The following is a 22,013-nucleotide window of genomic DNA, read 5'->3' on the forward strand; positions in this document are numbered from 1 at the left end:
GTCAAAATCTGAATGAAATTAGACTTTTTTTTTTATGGTTTTAATTGGGAGAACTTATGGAGTTGAAAAAAAAAAATAACATACAAAAATAAAAATTGCAATGGTTGTATTGATGTGTTGGTGTTTAGAATCCACATCCCCTCTCTTTGGAATTTCCCATCGATGGTTCTCGCTATGTTCAGACGCATCTTCCGCGGTATGTATGGTATATAGAGAGTGCGGGTCACGGAGGTCTCAGGAAAATATACATTGTAGAAGCAGTGAGGGGTCCCCTTGTCTCCTGCATTATGGGGCCTCTCGGTGACACAAAATCAATAAGTAAACAGCGACTTCCTCTGGCGCGGGGCCGCTGCCCCCCCCCCCCCCCCCCAGGTGAAATTCCAGGCTGGAAAGTGGCTGTATTATCCTAACAGGGGGCACATCAAGGAAATCAATGCCGGAGATGATGCTCTTTAAAACAAAAGTCCATCAACCGAAGGTGAAATGGTATTTCCTTCCAGCTAAATAAAAGGATGAGCGATTGATTTCTATCCGCTGACATTCTCTACCATCTCTTCATTATCTTCCGCTCTCTTTTTTATTTTTGTAACAGGAAATAAAAACTTGAACTCGTTCCTCTTCATGCCCAGATGGAGCCGTTTATTTACAGCCTAAAGTTTACTCACAAATGAAAAAAACCCAAAGATCAGCACAAGGGACAGTACTTACAGTCAATGTGATGTGTTCCTTGTGCTGATGGCTCCTGTATTAGCTGAAATCTTCAACCTCTGACCTCTCCCCCCCTTCCCCCACCACCATAATCTCCTAAAATGGCAGGGGTTATCAGAACAGAGCGACCTGTCATCAAAAGTGCTGACTACACCCCCCCTATTCTACCCACCTCCTCAATTCCCAGAAGCCATACTATGTATAGCTCTCATCAGGGCTTTCAAACAGGGGTTTCATTTCAGGGGCATGCTATGTACAGAGTGCAGTGTTCAGGGGCGTGCTATGTACAGAGTGCGGAGTTCAGGGCCATGCTATGTACAGAGTGCAGAGTTCAGGGTCGTGCTATGTACAGAGTGCAGAGTTCAGGGGCATGCTATGTACAGAGTGCAGTGTTCAGGGGTGTGCAATGTACAGAGTGCAGAGTTCAGGGGCATGCTATGTACAGAGTGCAGTGTTCAGGGGCGTGCTATGTACAGAGTGCGGAGTTCAGGGGCGTGCTATGTACAGAGTGCAGAGTTCAGGGCCGTGCTATGTACAGAGTGCGGAGTTCAGGGCCGTGCTATGTACAGAGTGCAGAGTTTAGGGCCGTGCTATGTACAGAGTGCAGAGTTCAGGGGCATGCTATGTACAGAGTGCAGTGTTCAGGGGTGTGCAATGTACAGAGTGCAGAGTTCAGGGGCATGCTATGTACAGAGTGCAGTGTTCAGGGGCGTGCTATGTACAGAGTGCAGAGTTCAGGGCCGTGCTATGTACAGAGTGCAGAGTTCAGGGGCATGCTATGTACAGAGTGCAGTGTTCAGGGGTGTGCAATGTACAGAGTGCAGAGTTCAGGGGCATGCTATGTACAGAGTGCAGTGTTCAGGGCCGTGCTATGTACAGAGTGCAGTGTTCAAGGGTGTGCTATGTACAGAGTGCAGAGTTCAGGGGAGTGCTATGAACAGAGTGCAGAGTTCAGGGGTGTGCTATGTACAGAGTGCAGAGTTCAGGGGAGTGCTATGTACAGAGTGCAGAGTTCAGGGGCATGCTATGTACAGAGTGTAGCTTTTAGGAACGTGCTATGTACAGAGTGCAGAGTTTAGGGGCATGCTATGTACAGAGTGCAGAGTTCAGGGGCGTGCTATGTACAGAGTGCGGAGTTCAGGGGAGTGCTATGTACAGAGTGCAGAGTTCAGGGCCATGCTATGTACAGAGTGCAGTGTTCAGGGGCGTGCTATGTACAGAGTGCAGCGTTCAGGGGTGTGCTATGTACAGAGTGCAGAGTTCAGGGGAGTGCTATGTACAGAGTGCAGAGTTCAGGGGTGTGCTATGTACAGAGTGCAGAGTTCAGGGGAGTGCTATGTACAGAGTGCAGAGTTCAGGGGCATGCTATGTACAGAGTGTAGCTTTTAGGAACGTGCTATGTACAGAGTGCAGAGTTTAGGGGCATGCTATGTACAGAGTGCAGAGTTCAGGGGCGTGCTATGTACAGAGTGCGGAGTTCAGGGGAGTGCTATGTACAGAGTGCAGAGTTCAGGGCCGTGCTATGTACAGAGTGCAGTGTTCACGGGCTTGCTATGTACAGAGTGCAGTGTTCAGGGGTGTGCTATGTACAGAGTGCAGAGTTCAGGGGCGTGCTATGTACAGAGTGCAGAGTTCAGGGGCGTGCTATGTACAGAGTGCAGAGTTCAGGGGCGTGCTATGTACAGAGTGCAGAGTTCAGGGGCGTGCTATGTACAGAGTTCAGAGTTCAGGGGCGTGCTATGTACAGAGTGCAGGGTTCAGGGGTGTGCTATGTACAGAGTGCAGAGTTCAGGGGTGTGCTATGTACAGAGTGCAGAGTTCAGGGGTGTGCTATGTACAGAGTGCAGAGTTCAGGGGTGTGCTATGTACAGAGTGCAGGGTTCAGGGGTGTGCTATGTACAGAGTTCAGGCGTATGCTGTGTACAGAGTGGTCAGTAATGAGTGTTGGTGGACATAAGGACAGCTGCAGGTATACAAATGAATAAGATAGCGAATGGAGAGAGAACAATAATCAGGAAAACGGGAAGTCCAAAAGCATGGATTAAATAGGAAGTTAATGGGAGGAGCAAGGAGTTCAAAGTTCACCAGAAGCAAGAGACAAGGCAAGATTATTAGATCAGACAGGGAACTGAGGTGGCTCAGAAAGAGGAGCTCCTCCCAGATGCAGCAGATCCCGGTCCTGACCCCCATCATCAGACAAGGGCTACAATCTATGGCCAGCTTCTGGCTTATAACAAGAGTGCAAACCTCGACACATACACACCCTGCAGGGCTCAAGAAACGCGATAGGCAGTAAGAAAGTAAAAACTGCTTAAATTCCAATACATACAGTATCTCACAAAAGTAAGTACACCCCTCAGTCACATTTCTCCTCTCTTTTCATGTGACAACACTGAAGAAATGACACTTGTCTACAATGTAAAGTAGTGAGTGTACAGCTTGTATAACAGTGTAAATTTCCCGTCCCCTCAAAATAACTCAACACACAGCCATTAATGTCTAAACCGCTGGCAACAAAAGTCAGTACACCCCTAAGTGAAAATCTCCAAATTGGGCCCCAAAGTGTCAATATTTTGTGTGGCCGCCATTATTTTCCAGCACTGCCTTAACCCTCTTGGGCATGGAGGTCACCAGAGCTTCACAGGTCACCACTGGAGTCCTCTTCCCCTCCCCCATGATGACATCACAGAGCTGGTGGATGTTGGAGACCTTCCCCTCCTCCATCTTCCATTTGAGGATGTCCCACAGATGATCAATAGGGTTTAGGTCTGGAGACATGCTTGGCCAGTCCATCACCTTTACCCTCAGCTTCTTTAGTAAGGCAGTGGTGGTGTTGGAGGTGTGTTTGGGGTGGTTATCATGTTGGAATACTGCCCTGCGGTCCAGTCTCTGAAGGGAGGGGATCATGCTCTGCTTCAGTATGTCACAGTACATGTTGGCATTCATGGTCCCCTCAATGATCTGTAGCCCCCCCAGTGCCGGCAGCACTCATGCAACCCCCAGACCATGACACCCCCACCACCATGCCTGACTGTAGACAAGACACACTTGTCTTTGTACTCCTCACCTGGTTGCCCCCACACACGCTTGTCACCATCTGACACCAAATACGTTTATCTTGGTCTCATCAGACCACAGGACATGGTTCCAGTAATCCATCTCCTTAGTCTGCTTGTCTTCAGCAAAATGTTTGTGGACTTTACCTTACTGTATTTATTGCATTATGTTTCCATTTCAAATTCAAAATTGGATAATTTGTTTTGTTATAATTTTTTTTCGGATTTGTAGAAATTCCTTACTATTGTAATTCGGTAACTGGGATCACAGGTACCCCCCCCCCCCCACCCCCCATGGGGTTCTGGCTCCCCCTGCTGGGAGTCACTGATGTACACGCTTTAATATCCTCAATCACTGCAATCCAAAAAAAAAAAAAAAAAAAAGATACTAATAATTTGAAATTCACGAGATCTGAATCTCTATTACAGTCTTTTATGGGATATAAACTTTGATGACTTCCCGTCTGCTCAATTATCCCGCGCGGGTTCCAGAGGTACCTGAGAGCGCGGCGCTAATTACAAAATAATTTTTAATGATGGAAGAGGTAAAAAATGCATGAAGCAATTTCATCGGATATCGCTGCGGTTCGCTTTCCACGTGAACGCCTCGCTCGCCAATTTCGGTCACTCATTAATCCTTCACCCCCGCAGGCGACTTTTCCTGACTTTATACCGGGCACCTTGATGTGACAACCTCATCCGAAATACATCATTCTACATTTCCAAAAAAAGGACATATTTTTTTTTTTTTCTTAAATTCAATCCAGGATTACATTAGGTACTTTCTTTTATTTATTTTTTTTCTTTCTGTTCCTTCAATAAAAAAGACGAAGCGCCGAATTAAAGAACAAGACGCAGTGGGCGTGCCTGGGGAAATAAGGTTTAATCATCAATGTGTCTTTTTTATCTTGGAGACTATGCGCTCCCCGTCCCCGTCCCCCCTGTCCGCCGCATGTGTCAGTCACGGGACGTTCAAATATTATACAGTAAAAAAAGGAAAAAACGAAAAGTGCTTTTTATGTTCTCGTTTTCAGAATCTGAGATAAGAAAATTTTAAGATTTTTTCAAATTAAATTTTAAATTAGGGAAGATTTAAGCCACACTTGAAGTGGACCCATCAGTAACTTATCCCTATTGTGTCTTCATGAATTATTATTATTATTATTATTATTATTATTATGAATACATTTCCAATGTGTCACCATATAAAAGGCAACTGTATGATTTTTCGGGAAACGGCTCCCCTCAGTAAATATCAGCATTTTTTTTTTTGCTAGAAAATGACTTATGCCCCATACACACATTCGGAAATTCTGACGGAAAAAAAGTCCGACCGGATTATGTTTTCGGAAAATCCGATCGTGTGTGGGCTCTATCGGACTTTTTCCGTCTGAATTTCCGACGGAAAAAGTTTGAGAGCTGGATCTAAAAAAAAATTTCCGACAACCAAATCCGATCGGACTTTTTCCCGATTGTGCGTAGAGCATTCAGACGCACAAAAGTGCCACGCGTGCTCCAGAAAAAAATTTGGAGACGAAAGCTATTGGCTACTGGACTCTACGTAGTTCCCGTCGTACGTTCTGTACGTCACCTCGTTCCGAAACGATCGGATTTTCCGACAACTTTGTGCGACCGTGTGTATGCAACACAAGTTTCGGACAAAATTTGTCAGGAAAAAATCAGACGGATTTTGTGGTCGGAATGTCCAACCGTGTGTATGGGGCATTAGAGCCAGTGGTGGCTGGTGCTATATTTTTGTATTTTTTTTGGGGGGGGGGGGGTGGCAAACAATCCCCCCAACACCCCCCCGTAGGTCAGTCGGTCACCAGCCCCGTACTTACCCCATCTAAGTTGCGGGCAGCGCTTCTTCCAGGCGGCGGCATCTCCTCCTCCTCGGCTTCACGGCGGCTTCCCCTGCATATCCTCCTCGACAGCCAATAGGATCGCTTCTCTTCTCAGGCAATCCGGTCTCAGGACCTGCTTCCTGATTCGCCGGGGGGTGCTGCACCCTTGTGTTTAGAACAAGAGGTCAGGTCCTCGCGGTACACCCGCCTTGTCATCCGAGGATCTCTATGTGAATTATTTATCTCTGTTTTCTAATGTTTATTTTTTTAATTTGTAACTTTTGTCTTATAAATAAACGATGAAAACCTTCACTGTGAGCAGAGGGCGTGGCTTTCCTTTTCCGTATAGCGGGGACTGTGACCAGCATCCCTCCTAGAACCACGTCCTTTCTACGCTGAAAGACGGCTGCAGCGCAGCTCTGTTGTTCCGGGAGGGTGTCCATTGATGTTCCCCCGGGAACCACGCCCCTTGCTCACCCCCTGGGGGGTGCATATGACACTCTCTGTGATCACTATATCCTTCGGACACAGCCAATCACAGATCATGGTAAAGGGTTAGTCACAGGCCCTTTACCATGTGATTAGCTGTGTCCAATCCCAGCTGATCACAATGCAAACAGATTGCCGGTTATTGACACGACTCTCCTCATGTGCTGTGACAACGTGAGGAAAGCAGAGCTAGTAATTGGCAAGCATGACATGGGACATGTACCCAGATAATTGGGGCACTGATCATCAATGCCCTGATTATCAATGCAGCCCCATCAGTGTTAATCCATGCCCATCAGTGCCGCCTGTCAGTACTGATCAGTACTACCTATAAGTGGCCATCAGTGACACCTATTAGTGCCCATTAGTGCTGCCTATCAGTTCCACCTATCAGTGCCCATCAGGGCCGCCTATCAGGTCTCATCAGTGCAGACTATCAGTGCCCATTAGTACTGATTATAAGTGCCCACCAGTGCCACCTATCGGTGTCCATTAGTGCTGCCAATCAGTGCCATCTATCAGTGCCCATTAGGGCTGCCTATCAGTGCCCATCAGTGCTGCCTATCAGTACCCATTAGTGCTGCCTATCAGTGCTCATCAGTGCCGCCTATCAGTACCCATCAGTGCCGTCTATCAGTACCCATCAGTGCCGCCTATCAGTACCCATCAGAAATACCTATAAGTACCCATCAGTGCCACCTATCAGTGGCCATTAGTGCTGCCTATCAGTGCCCATCAGTGCCGCCTATCAGTTCTCATCAGTGCCATCTAGCAGTACCCATCAGTGCTGCCTATCAGTGCCCACTAGTGCTGCCTATCAGTGCCCATTAGTACTGCCTATCAGTGCCCATCAGTGCTGCCTATCAGTGCCCATTAGTGCTGCCGATCAGTGCCACCTATCAGTGCCCATCAGTGCCGCCTATCAGTGCCCATCAGTGCCACCTATCAGTGCCCATCAGTGTTGCCTATCAGTACCCATCAGTGCCATCTATCAGCACCTATCAGTGCCGCCTATCAGCACCCATTAGAAATGCCTATAAGGGCCCATCAGTGCCACCTATCTGGGCCCATTTGTGCTGCCTATCAGTGCCCAGTGCCACTTATCAGTACCCATCAGTGCCATCTATCAGTGCCCATTAGTGCTGCCTATCAGTGCCACCTATCAGTGCCCATCAGTGCCTCCTATCAGTGCCCATTAGTGCTTCTTATCAGTGCCCATCAGTGCCACCCATCTTGGTGTTAAGAAACGTCCACCTCCTGCTGTGATGTCCCCTGTGTCCGCCCTTGGTCGTACATCATCCTCTCCTCTGCATCTGAAGTTGATCAGCACCCACCCGATCAGCCCTGAAGAAGCAAGTTCACCTTGTGAAACGCGTTAACATTTAAGTATGGAGCAGAAAGTCGCCGGGTTCCTGTGATTCACACTTACCTTGGATTTCAATATTGGACTATTCTATAATGCACCGTGGCTGTGTTTCTCCATACATTAGGATTGGGTATCTGTGACTTCTGTAGATGGAGGGTATTTTTTAATTCCCCCTTTTTATGTGTTTTGTATTGTGTTTTTTAACATATAATTAACATTTTGTTAAACTTTTTATACAAACCGCCTCATGCTGTGCCTACAAAGTCCGTGTTTTTGAGAAGCTATTACAGCTTCTCTCCTTTTTTTCTGTGTGGATATAAATGTTGGGCAATCTTCCTGACACGCATTAGACCTGATGAAGTGGTTTGGAGAATCTACGAAACATCTTCATCATCAGTCAACATTGTTCTTGTAGATGTTGATTGTCCGTCCTGGTCCTGGAAATCAACATCTACACGTCCCGTGGTGATTGGATGAAGGTATTGGGACTCCCTGTGTGGATAGAAATGTTGGGGTCTCTTCCTGACACTCATTAGACCTGAAGAAGTGGCTTGGAGAAGTTGCAACATTTCTTCATCTTCAGTCAACATTTTCCAGGGACAGAACGGGTTCTTGTAGATGTTGATTGTCCATCCTGGTCTTGGACAATCAATATCTAGGTATTGGGGCTCCCTGTGTGGACAGAAATGTTGGGGTATCTTCCTGACACTCCTTAGAACTGAAGAAGTGTCTTGGAGAAGCTACAACATCTCTTCAACATCAATCAACATTGTCCAGGGACAGAACGGGTTCTTGTAGATGTTGATTGTCCATCCTGGTCTTGGACAATCAACATCTACACATCTCATGATGTTTGGATGACGGTGTTGGAGCTCCCTGTGTGGATAAAAATGCTAAGCAGTGGCGGCCGGTGGTAATTTTTTTTTTGGGGGTGGCAGCAAACACCCCTGCCCCCCGTTTGTCAGGTCTGATGAATTTACCCCATCCATGGTGGGGGCGGCGCTTCTCCGGGGCTTCACCGGCGGCTTCATATGTTTTTACTGAAAAAGTAAAAACTCTGCAAAACCATTGGCTCTAAACAGGTGCTTCAAAAAAAAAAAACACCCCCGCCACTGTAATTTATGCGCCCGGTGTCCTAAAAGGGGCCAGATGTATGAATAGGGGTTAGCGGCTGTGGATAGAGGGGGTGGCAGCCGGGCGCCCCCTAATGGACGGGCCACCACTGAGGTTGAGGAATGTTCCTGACACTCATTAGACCATAGGAAATGTCTTAGAGAGCCTATGACACATCTTCAAGATTAAAGACTAGGTCCTGTTCATGGTGATTGGGTGAAGGTGTCAGGGGCTCCCTTTGTGGCTATAAATGTTGGGGTATTTGCCTGACACTCATTAGACCTGAAGAAGTGGCTTGGAGAAGCTACAACCTCTCTTCATCATCAGTCAACATTGTCCAAGGTTAGAATATCTTGTACATGTTGATTGTCCATCCTGGTCTTGGACAATCAACATCCACACATCCCATGGTGATTGGATGATGGTGTTGGGGCTCCCTGTATGAAATATAAATGTTGGGGTCTCTTCCTGAAATTCATCAGACCTGAAGAAGTGGCTTGGAGAAGCAACAGCACCTCTTCATCATCAGTCAACATTGTCCAAGGACGGAACAGGTTTTTGTAGATGTTGATTGTCCATCCCGGTCCTGGAAATCAACATCTACACATCCCATGGTGATTGGATGAAGGTGTTGGGGCTCCCTGTGGGGATATAAATGTTGGGGTCTCTTCCTGACACTCATTCGACCTGAAGAAGTGGCTTGGAGAAGCTGCAACATTTCTTCATCCTCAGTCAACATTGTCCAAGGACAGAATGGGTTCTTGTAGATGTTGATTGTCCATCCTGGTCTTGGACAATCAACATCTACACATCCCATAGTGATTGGATAAAGGTTTTGGGGCTCCCTGTGTGGATATAAATGTTGGGGTATCTTCCTGACCCTCATCACAACTAAAGAAGTGGATGAATCTACGAAACATCTTTAACATTACAGAACATGTCCAATTGATTGTGACAAACTACTACCAGATATACCACCACCTAGATCTATGAGAACCTTCATAGGTTCTAAGCTCTGAAGGTAGTGCCCAACCCTGCCCAACCCCCACCTCTCTCAAACGAGGAACAAGCTTACCAAGTGGACACTTGCACAAAATAAAAAGGCCCATTGACTTCTATTATCTCCCCCTTACAGCAGTGCTACAGTAGATAGCTAATAGGCTCATGACCTGCTGTGTCAATCGCTACCTAAAACTTGACCTCCTACAATACAAGAAGATGCAATGGGCCATGAGACCAGACCAAAAACCTTACACAGAAATTTGCGATCAGCTTTCAATGACTACTTCCATAAGCTTACTCGGCCTTCCTTCAGGAAGACCTGATCCAATGCGTTTCAACTGATAGAGAGGAACAGTAGGGCGCATCCAGGGGCGTAACTATAGGTGGTGCAGCAGTCGCGACCGCAACTGGGCCCTGTGCTGCAGGGGGCCCATGTCGCCCCCTCTACATATGGCCGGCAGCAGCATAGGCAGCTAGGGGTACCAGTGCACCATGCACACGGGTGGCTGGAGGTGGAGGGTGACTAGCAGAGCTCCATGCTCGACTATCGCACTGGCTGCTCTTTAGTTGTGCATTCCCCGCATGACCTGTGTCCTCGGCCGGCTCCTCAGAGTACCCCTCTCCTGCTCCATGCATTGCCACTCAGTCCGATGTCTGTTCTCCCCAGCCAGAGTCCCCCCCCCCCCCGAGTCCGGCCCACACTGCACTGCATACTTCTCCCGGGTAAACAAACTTTAAGCACCCAGATGCAGTGCAGCCCTATGAGAGCCCCCGGAGGACACTGCAGCCCTATGAGAGCTCCTCGGAGGACACTGCAGGCTTGTCTGCCAGCGCCCCTCCTCCCCCGTCATACACAGATGATGAAAGGTCTTTCTGGGAGATATGCTGATCACCCGTCCAGCACACTGGATGGAGCCCAGGCCAACATGGATGAGTGTGCGGCCTGCAGCTTGGTCATGGTGAGTGAGAGGACCCCATACCCAAAAAACCATTACATACCCCCTCCATCTCCCCCTGGGGACAGGGACCCCTTCTCACGTGGAGACAGGGACCCCCATCTCCCCCTGGGGACAGGGACCCCTTCTCACCTGGGGGCAGTAACTTAATCTGCCCTGGAGAAAAGGACCTCATATCTTCTGGGGACGGGGACCCCATCCTGGCTAGGGGCACCTAAAAAAAAAAAAAAAAAAAACGACTAATACCAGTGGTGGAACTACAGGGCTCACAAAGGTCATACCTGTGACCACGCCCTGGAGTTCCACCGCCGGACTCGGAGGGAAGGGCCCTGGCTGGGGTTAATTAGAAAAAAATTAAAAATTAAAAAAACTACTGATACCAGTGGTGGAACTACAGGGCTCACAAAGGTCATACCTGTGACCACGCCCTGGAGTTCCACCGCCGGACTCGGAGGGAAGGGCCCTGGCTGGGGTTAATTAAAAAAAAATTAAAAAATTAAAAAAACTACTGATACCAGTGGTGGAACTACAGGGCTCACAAAGGTCATACCTGTGACCACACCCTGGAGTTCCACCGCCGGACTCAGAGGGAAGTGCCCTGGCTGGGGTTCAGGGGGGGGGGCCCTTCATGGTTTCTTGCATCGGGGGCCCTAAAGGTTCTAGTTACGCCACTGGGCGCAGCCACTGTGTGGCGCTACCATAGAGGAAGCAGAGTCGGCATAAGCGGGCATGGATTCCCGCCATGTACAAATTGTAATGATTGTAGCCTCGCGTTCGCTGCCTCTTGGGGAAGTCCGCCTCAAATCAGGGTTATTGTCCACCCAGCAAAACAAGACACCGCGGTGTCCGTTGGAAACTGTAGAAAGATTCATTGTTCTATTTCAACAAAGACGTCAAACACATAAAATATGTACTACTCTGGTGGGAACCTACTACACAGAACACGTCTCCCATAACCAGAGATAACCAGCCCCATAAAAAAATAAATAAAATAACGTGCGCTTACAAGGCTGCCATCAATCAATCTCTTTCTGTAGACCAACATACTCTGGTTTCCCCCCCCCCGGTTGGAGACAGAGCAGATAGAACACATTTTTCCTTTGAACCCGGCCGGTACTGCCAAGACAACCACCGGCTCCCTCACAAAGCTACATTCGCAATTATAATAAGTTACAAGAAATGATAATTAGTAACATTTCGATAAGATTCTGTGATGCCGCGAGCACTTACCACTGCAGGCTTTCCTGTTGCAGAGACGGCCCTCCTCCAGGACCCCTTCACAGATGTTGGCCTCGTCGGGAACAGCATGACATGACCTCGTTCTCGTCTGGAGCCCGCCCCCGCAGTCCCTGTTACAGTCCCCCCAGGAGCTCCATGCAGTCCAGCCACCTTGAGAAACAAAAAAAAAGAACAGAAGAAGAAATAAAATTAGATTCAACCCTGAGCAAAGGATCACCCATGATCTTCCCGGCCCGAATATGGAGAGCTTTAACCCTGAACCCAGCAGGGGGGCGTGTCAGGCCTCTGCAGAAAGACCACTGCTTCCACACACAGAGTCGTCCTTCTCTGCAGCACGCTGGCAAAGGACAGACTTTACTACTCGGTGGCTGCTTTATAAAGAGGAAAAACATTGCAAATCTTTCTACATTTTTTTTTTTTTATTTGTTTTGCACTCGGAATGTATTTAGCTGATTTAACCACTTACAGACCGGACCATTTTGCTGGTCAAAGACCAGACCACTTTTTGCGATTTGGCACTGGGTCGCTTTAACTGACAATTGCCCGGTCGTGGCGACGTGGCTCCCAAACAAAATTGACGTCCCTTTTTTTCCCCACAAATAGAGCTTTCTTTTGGTGGTATTTGATCACCCCTGCGGTTTTTATTTTTTGCGCTATAAACAAAAATAGAGCGACAATTTTGAAAAAAAAAAACGCATTATTTTTTACTTTTTGTTATAATAAATATCCCCCAAAAATATATTAAAAAAAAAACATTTTTTCCCCTCAGTTTAGGCCGATACGTATTCTTCTACATATTTTTGGTAAAAAAAAAATCGCAATAAGCGATTATTGATTGGTTTGCGCAAAAGTTATAGCGTTTACAAAACAGGGGATAGTTTTATGGCATTTTTATTAATAATTTTTTTTTTTTACTAGTAATGGCGGCGATCAGCGATTTTTATTGTGACTGCGACATTATGGCGGACACATCGGACATTTTTGACACATTTTTGGGACCATTGGCATTTTTACAGCAATCAGTGCTATATAAATGCAGTGATTCCTGTGTAGATGACACTGGCAGTGAAGGGGGTTAACCAGTGGGTGGCAGTGTAGGGGTTAAGTGTTCCTAGGGGCGTGTTACTAACTGTGGGGGGGGGGGGGGGGCTGGGCTTTCATTTAGTGAACACTGATCTCTGCTCCAATCACATGGAGCAGAGATCAGCGTCACTAGTTGCTAGGCAGAACGGGGAGATGCTGTTTACAACAGCATTTCTCCATTCAGCCGCCCCATGAGACGATCTCGGGTTACGCCCGCGGCGATCGAGTCCGCGGGACCCGCTATCGGAATCTCACGGGGGTCCCGACTGGTATGGGAGTGAGCTGCCAGCGGCACGCTCCCGATGGCAGGGGGCGGCAAATTTAAAGGGACGTACAGGTACGCCCATCTGCCTGCCCGCGCCATTCTGTCGACGTACATCGGCGTGCGCTGGTCGGGAACCGGTTAAGGACCTTTTCTGGCACTCTATTTCTACATAAAAATCTGTATTTTTTCGCTAAGAAAACTACCCAGAACCCCCAAACTTTATATTATTTTTTAGCAGAGACCCTAGAGAATAAAATACAGGCAATTTTTTATGTCATACTCTATTTGTGTAGCATTTTTTCAAATGCATTTTTTTTTTTTTGGGGGGGGGGGGGATACACTTTAATGAATTTTAATGCACAAAAAAAAAAACACAATATATAATCCAATTGGTTGACCAGGCTTTTTCTGGCACTTTTTGTATACAAGTTTTAATCAATATTTTCTTTTGCTAGAAAATTACTTATAACCCCCCCATTATATACTTTCTTTTTAGCAGAGACCCTAGGGAATAAAATGGGCATTGTTGCAATTTTTTTTTTTGTCACACAGTATTTGCGCAATTTTTTTCCGGGGGGGAAACAATACACTTTTATGAATTTCAGTGCAAAAAAACTCACAATATATAACCAAATATTTTGGTTAAACAATGATGTTATACCGAGTAAATAGATACCTAACATGTCGCGCTTTAATATTGCGCACGCTCGTGGACTGGTAACAAACGACGGCACTTAAAATCTCCATAAGCGACGACTTAAATTTTTTTACAGGTTACCTGTTATAGAGTTACAGGGAAGATCTGGTGCTGGAATTATTCCTTTTGCTCTGATGTTTGCGGATTTAATTTAATTACAACAAAAGTAAAAATCCATTGTAATAGAAATAAGGAATGACGGGTCCTCTTTATAGACCTCACATCTCACCTCTACCTTTGAAGGCAAATAAAAAAATAAAAAAAGGGATCTTTTGCTTTAAAAAAAAAAAAAAAAAAAAAGAAAAAAAGTTTATTATCCGCCTTAGACCAAAAGTGACGTTGTGACGTTGCTCCGGTCCTCCAGGACCATAGAGTTTATGATCAGTGACAATCTGGTGTCTGTTCACCTCTATGGCCAAGCCGTGTGAACTGTCAAATCGTTTCCTGGGCTCACGGGTAAGTACGGTAAACCCGAGAAACACCGGTGAGCAGTGGGGGGGGGGGGGGGCCTTCCCGATACTTCTCTATGCGATCCAGCGGCTAATTAGCTGCTTGGATTGCTTTTATGAGAAAAAGAATTGCCGGCACTACCATTGGCAAGCCACAACAGCCTGCAGAGGGTGGAACCTGCTTGGCCCCTCCCACAGCTCTGCTTTCTCTCTCCTTGTGTGGGGTGACCGGTCTTGTCTCCACCCCCCCCCCTGTAGTTTTCTGCAGGCAGTCTGCAGAGGGTGGAGCCTGCTTGGCTCCTCCCACAGCTCTGCTCTCTCTCTCTCCTTGTGCGGGGTGACCGGTCTTGTCTCCACCCCCCCCCCCCTGTAGTTTTCTGCAGGCAGCCTGCAGAGGGTGGAGCCTGCTAGGCTCCTCCCACAGCTCCACTCTCCCTGCTTGTGCAGGGAGACTAGTCTCATCTCCGACCCCCCTCATGTATATTTCTGTAGCGGGTGGAGCCTGCTGGGCCCCTCCCACAGCTCTGCTCTTTCTCCTTGTCCAGGGTGACTGGTCTTGTCTCCACCCCCTCCTGTGGTTTTCTGTAGGAGGTGGAGCCTGCTGGGCCCCTCCCACGGCTCTGCTCTCTCTCCTTGTGCAAGAGGACTGGTGTCATCTCCGCCCCCTCCTGTAGTTTTCTGTAGTGGGTGGAGCCTGCTGGGCCCCTCCTACGGCACTGCTCTTTCTCATTGTCCAGGGTGACTGGTCTTGTCTCCACCCCCTCCTGTGGTTTTCTGTAGGAGGTGGAGCCTGCTGGGCCCCTCCCACGGCTCTGCTCTCTCTCCTTGTGCAGGGGGACTGGTGTCATCTCCGCCCCCTCCTGTAGTTTGCTGTGGGCCCCACCCACTGCTCTGCTCCCTGAACCGCACATTGATGATGTCACTGCTACTTTTACAAGGTAATATCTGGGTTTGCAAAGACATTTGGTGGAATTTCATACCCTTGGTGGCTATCTAGGAATATATTTCTCTCCGAGTTTTTTGTGCCCGGAGTCCGGATTTCAGGACCCCCTCCTGTGATATCTGCGCCTCGGGTGGAGGAGGGGGGTGGGGGTGGGGGTGGGGAGGGGTCGGATCGCTGCACAATATAAAACTCTTCTGTTCCTCCACCTTCGCAGCTTCATTGTAATCTAAGCTCCGACATCTGCAGTGCCTCATCCGGAGCTCACAACCCGCCATAAAATATTCATAATTTATATCATTGCGATGCCGCAGAATTTACAAGTCCAATAAATCAGAGCCGGGACGCGCCTCGCACCTCCATACAGATCTTTTTATTTCATATACCGACAATAAAAACGTGAAGCTCGCCGGAATTAAAAGTTCCAGTAAATCTACGGCGCAGAATAAGCCGAGATTCGTTTTATCGCCTCTCCGGGATGAAGCGGATACATAATACATGGCGGGAATTAGCCGGGCGACTCTTCCAGCTCCGCCCCCCCCCGGGGCGAGGAGTCTGCAGCTTTATAATGCGATCGCTAATGGCGCGTATTCACATTACCATCCGACCGTACGGTCTTACCGCGCGGATCTATTTTATTTTTTTGATTGTTTGATTGAAAGTTGTTGAAAGAGTTCATCTCAGTCAATGATTGGAGGAAGAGGCTGCAAATTCACGCGTTTTGAGTCGCCGCGTTTTCGGCCTGCAAATTTCAAAACGCTCCGGTTAAATGACTAATCGCACAACGGGCATTTCGGATGCCATTCATTTTATTGGCACCTTAAAATTTGTGGCGCGGTATCTGCCGCGATTGTCGCGCGTTAAATCGCGCTGCAGTCGCATAGAGTGAAGTGAGCCGAAACCCAAAAATAAGTTCAGCGACTTCTTTTGGGGCGACAAGCTTTACGCGATGCGGTTTGCCGGAAGCCCCCTGACCCATTATAGGGGAGAGGAACCCCTCCCCTATGATTCTGGCACTGGTTGCAGGGGGGCGTGGCTATCGGCATTGCTACTGTAGCTTGTCAGTCAACACCTGGCCACTCCCAGTCCCGCCCACTGTTTCCTGCACTGGCAACACCTCCTCCATTGCTGAGCCCCTCCCACTGTGAGCTGCAGTGTCTGGGAGGGGGGAGCCCGTGAGCCATAAAGGAGGATATGGCTCAATAAAGGGGGGGGGGGGAGAGGAACTTGTTGACTATGAGTAAGGCGTTGTCCCTCCCCCATGGCCAATAATATGGAGCTGTCCCTCCCTTGTGGACATTAATATGGAGTTGTCCCTCCCCAAGGCTATTAGTTTGGAGTTGTCCCTCCCAAAAAAGCCATTAGTATGGAGTAGGCCCTCCCCTAATGCTATTAGTATGGAGTTGTCCCTTCCCCGTGGCCATTAATATGGAGTTGTCCCCCCCCCCCCCAAGGCTATTGGTATGGTGATGCCCCCACCCCATGGCCATTAACATGGAATTGTTCCTCCCCTATAAATATTAATATGGAGTTGTCCCTCTCCCATAGACATCAATATGAAGTTGTCCCTCTCCCATAGACAATAATATGAAGTTGTCCCTCTCCCGTAGACATTAACATGGATGAATATAGAGTTGTCCCTCCCCCATAAACATTAATATGGAGTTGTCCCTCTCCCATAGACATGGAGTTGTCCCTCTCCCGTAGATATTAATATGAAGTTGTCCCTCTCCCATAGACATTAGTATGGAGTTTTCCCTCTCACGTAGACATTAATATGGAGTTGTCTCTCTCCCATAGACATTAATATGGAGTTGTCCCTCTCCCATAGACATTAACATGGAGTTGTCCCTCTCCCATAGACATTAGTATGGAGTTTTCCCTCTCACGTAGACATTAATATGGAGTTGTCTCTCTCCCATAGACATTAATATGGAGTTGTCCCTCTCCCATAGACATTAACATGGAGTTGTCCCTCTCCCATAGACATTAATATGGAGTTTTTCCTCTCCCATAGACATTAATATGGAGTTGTCCCTCTCCCATAGACAATAAATTTGGAGTTGTCCCTCTCCCATAGACATTAATATGGAGTTGTCCCTCTCCCGTAGACATCAATATGGAGTTGTCCCTCTCCCGTAGACATCAATATGGAGTTGTCCCTCTCCCGTAGACATCAATATGGAGTTGTCCCTCTCCCGTAGACATCAATATGGAGTTGTCCCTCTCCCGTAGACATCAATATGGAGTTGTCCCTCTCCCGTAGACATCAATATGGAGTTGTCCCTCTCCCGTAAACATCAATATGGAGTTGTCCCTCTCCCATAGACATGAATATAGAGTTGTCCCTCTCCCATAGACATTAATATGGAGTTGTCCCTCTCCCGTAGACATGAATATGGAGTTTTCCCTCTCCCATAGACATGAATATGGAGTTGTCCCTCTCTCGTAGACATTAATCTGGAGTTATCCCTCTCCCATAGACATGAATATGGAGTTTTCCCTCTCCCATAGACATCAATATGGAGTTGTCCCTCTCTCGTAGACATTAATCTGGAGTTATCCCTCTCCCATAGACATTAATATGGAGTTGTCCCTCTCCCATAGACATTAATATGGAGTTGTCCCTCTCCCATAGACATGAATATGGAGTTGTCCCTCTCCCATAGACATTAATATGGAGTTGTCCCTCTCCCATAGACATTAATATGGAGTTGTCCCTCTCCCATAGACATGAATATGGAGTTGTCCCTCTCCCATAGACATTAATATGGAGTTGTCCCTCTCCCATAGACATGAATATGGAGTTGTCCCTCTCCCATAGACATTAATATGGAGTTGTCCCTCTCCCATAGACATGAATATGGAGTTGTCCCTCTCCCATAGACATCAATATGGAGTTGTCCCTCTCCCATAGACATCAATATGGAGTTGTCCCTCTCCCATAGACATCAATATGGAGTTGTCCCCTTTGTGTCCTTCGCTCCTCTGGGAAGATTTCCACCAGGGTTTTGGAGTGTCTGGAAAGGTCGGCGATACCAAAACATTCTCATATTTAAAAAAAGTTGTTGTCCCTCTCCCATCAGGGCCAGATTGAGAACATCATGGGCCTGGTGCTGAGGATTTTGGTGGGGCCTTTTATAGACAATAAATAAATAAAAATGCAAACAATTTTTTGTTATAACAAATTAAATTAAAGAGAGAGAGGGAGGATGAGAGAGCGAGAAAGGGGATGAAAGAGGTGTGAGGGGTAAGGGAGGGAGAATGAGAGAGAAAGGGGTGGATGAGAGAAAGAGGATGCACACGAGCATGTGTGGGAATGACATCAACGCAGCCTGGCCAAGGCAAGTGACCGAAGGCACAGAACCCAGAAGGAAGACTGGACTGGGTGAAGATGGAAGTGCCCGGGCCCCTCCGGATTAAACGCAGTACAGCACTGGAGGGCTCAGTCAGACAATTTAAGTGTACCCTAATGTGCTAATATGCTGGGCATACTTGTACATTATGGTATAACCTACCCCAGGGCATCTAGAAAGTAGTAATTTTAGAAAAGTTTACTACCACTTTAATATCACAGGAGCCTCTCATGGGGTCCCTACTGACCCTGTGGCCCTGGGTAGTGCCTAGGTGCATAGTTATCAACATTTCAAAAATATTTTCAGGGACACTTTTTTTTACAAGTGCTATATTTAGAGTTGCTGACATCCCCCGTGTTCCTCTATACATCACAATAGTAATTACAAAATTAAATAAGTACTAATAATGGGGCAGAACAAATATGAGGACTGTGAGATTTCCTTTAGTTGAACTGACAAAAGTGTGCCCATTCTAGAGCTGGTAACATTGAGGATATTCAGTATAATTTTAAAGAACAGTTTTTGTGGGTAAGAGGCATAGGGGAGGAGTATGGATGGTATAAAAGTGGGAAGGATGTTTAGGGACTGCGTAGTGGTTAAGCAGGCCATATATGGATTGAAATTTCTCTAATTAAGCAGAGACTAGCCATAGTCGATCTATGTATGGGCTAGCTGGTTTTACACAAGTCATCCTATTAACTGACTTGAGTACAACCAGCCTGTCAGGTTTTCCCCAAAACAATCAGTGCTGCCAGCTATAGTTAGCAACACTAATCATTGTATTCACTGGCAGAACACAATAACACTGCGGGAGTGATTGCCCCATTCACAGGTCAGCAGGTGAGAGGGTGTGTGGGGACAGGCTGGGGAGAGATACTAGTCAGTCCCTGGGTAGGCACTGGTTAGTATCAAAGCCAGATACACACAGGTTACATACGCCACGATCGTTAGAGCGAGAGCAATAATTCTAGACCTCCTCTGTAACTCTAAACATGTAACCTGTAAAAAAAAATTAAAGCATCGCTTAGTACACAACAAAAAATTGTGCTAACTTTAGTGTTTTTTTTAATGAATGAAACAGTTTCTTTCCAAAAAAAATTGGAAAAATTGCTGCGCAAATATCGTGTAACATAAAAAGTTGCAAAGACCATTTTATTCCTTGGGTGTCTGCTAAAACAATATATAATGCTTGAGGGTTCTGAGTCATTTTCTAGCATAAAAAAAAATTATGATTTTTACATGTAGGAGAGAAGTCTCAGAATGGGCCTGGGGGGCAAGGGGTTAATTATCATAAGTAATATACAAATAATTATAAGCACTGTGAGGTCATCCTCTCAGTCTGCTGCAGAGTGTTCCAGCTTGTATTTATACAGCCGCTCTGTATGTAGCTTCTGACAGGCTGCGCAAGCAGCCCTGTATTTCCGGAACCATAGATGATAGCAGCCCCATATTTTAACCAGCGCTGGCGTGGGTCTTTATGTACCTACCCCCCAAATGTGGGGTCTCTGTGACTCCTGATCTCCGAGCTACAATCCTTGAAGTTGATCTTTTTTTTTTTTTTTTTTTTTTTATAATTTTTTTTTTTGGGCAAATGGGCCTATCTTGAGAAAGGGGCCTGGAGCTGCAGCTCCAATAGCCCCTATGTTAATCCGGCCCTGTCTCCCATAGATATTAATATGGAGTTGTCCCTCTCCCGTAGACATTAATATGGAGTTTTCTCTCTCACGTAGACATTAATATGGAGTTGTCCCTCTCCCATAGACAGTAATATGGAGTTGTCCCTCTCCCATAGACATCAATATGGAGTTTTCTCTCTCACGTAGACATTAATATGGAGTTGTCCCTCTCCCATAGACAGTAATATGGAGTTGTCCCTCTCCCATAGACATCAATATGGAGTTGTCCCTCTCCCATAGACATGAATATGGAGTTGTCCCTCTCCCATAGACATCAATATGGAGTTGTCCCTCTCCCATAGACATCAATATGGAGTTGTCCCCTTTGTGTCCTTCGCTCCTCTGGGAAGATTTCCACCAGGGTTTTGGAGCGTCTGGAAAGGTCGGCGATACCAAAATATTCTCATATTTAAAAAAATAAAGAACAAAAAACAAACAAAACGGAATTATTGTCTCCAGAACTGGATGTACAGATGGAGAACATGGAGGCGTCAGGCATGAGGATCACCCCCTTCCGGAGGCGCCATAGAACGCCCGCTTCCTTGCTGAGTGTTCGGCCGGCACGGCTGCCTTTTTCTTTCACACTTAATCATAGCGGCCGCCCGGCGTTGATGGCGTTTTCAGCCGTTATAAGCGAACGCCGAGAAGAAACAAGAAAACAGACGTCAATTTAATGGCTTTGTGATCCCTGGAAGTTTGCCTGACCTTTCAGGCCGTGTCAGAATTTCCGGCGCAGTAACACGCGGGCGTTATTGATCCGAGAAGCAACCTTTCCCCCTGACAGCGGCGAGGTAGAAAACCGCTGTTTTTTTTTTTTTTTTTTTTTTCCCCGCGTCGTTTATGGATGGAATATAAAGAGATTTCAGGGCGGCTCATCGATCTCGAAGACTAAAATGCCGCAACTTCTGGCTTCTATCTCCTCCGAAACAAGTCCATCAACCTCACAGCACCAAACCCACCAGTTATATTTTATTTCCAAGGTTTCTTTTTTTTTTGGGGGGGGGGTTATGCCTTAGATTGCTTTGGGAGCCCAACAATGGAGGGTTGGAATCTTCTCTTATGATACTTTGTATTTAATTCCTCTTCCTTATAATGGTCTGGGATGAAAACATCAACAGATGATCACTTGATAATATGTGGGGCCCGAATTTTCTATTTTTTTCAGTGCTTACGTTGCTGCTTGGGGGACTTGCACGCTTTTTATTGGCTGTCAAGTGGTAGGATGATGACATCGCCACGGGGAGACCAGTTGGCATAGGCGCAGATTGTAGCGTTGGGTCACAGGTCTTCACTCCTAGAGAAAGTCTACATTGCTGCCCGGGTGATGTGCACACTTCTCATTGGCTGCCCAGCGGTAGGGCGGTGATGTAATCACAAGAATGCTGACTGGTGTAGGCACAAATTGCAGTACTGGGTCACTGGTCTCCACTCTTGCAAGGGGTCCACATTTCTGCTTGGGTGATGTGCACACTTCTCATTGGCTGTCCATTAATAGGGTGATGATGTCACCATGAGGAGACCAGTTGACCGAGGCTGAGATTGTAGCACTGGATCACTGTTCTCCTCTCCTGGAAGAGGTCTACATTGCCGCTTGGGTGATGTGCACACTTCCCATTGGTTGTCCAGTAATAGAGTGATGATGTCACCATGAGGAGAACTATTGATCTAGACACAGATTATAGCATTGGGTCACTGTTCTCCAATCTTGCAAGGGGTCCACATTTCCGCTTGGGTGATGTGCACACTTCTCATTGGTTGCCAAGTAATAGAGTGA

The 22,013-nt window shown here is 47.0% G+C and overlaps 1 protein-coding gene across 1 annotated transcript in view; it reads right to left on the reverse strand.

Moving 5' to 3' along the window:
• The window catches only part of ADGRB1 (adhesion G protein-coupled receptor B1), an 819,205-nt gene that overhangs the window by 426,597 nt on the left and 370,595 nt on the right, over positions 1-22,013 (reverse strand). Inside the window, 1 exon segment of the mRNA XM_077490484.1 lies at positions 11,765-11,923. Within this exon segment, the coding sequence (XP_077346610.1) occupies positions 11,765-11,923 (159 nt within the window).

Source organism: Lithobates pipiens, unplaced genomic scaffold (assembly GCF_037356315.1).
Source record: "Lithobates pipiens isolate NorthernLeopardFrog02 unplaced genomic scaffold, aLitPip1_a1.2 Scaffold_19, whole genome shotgun sequence".
Lineage (NCBI taxonomy): Eukaryota > Metazoa > Chordata > Amphibia > Anura > Ranidae > Lithobates > Lithobates pipiens.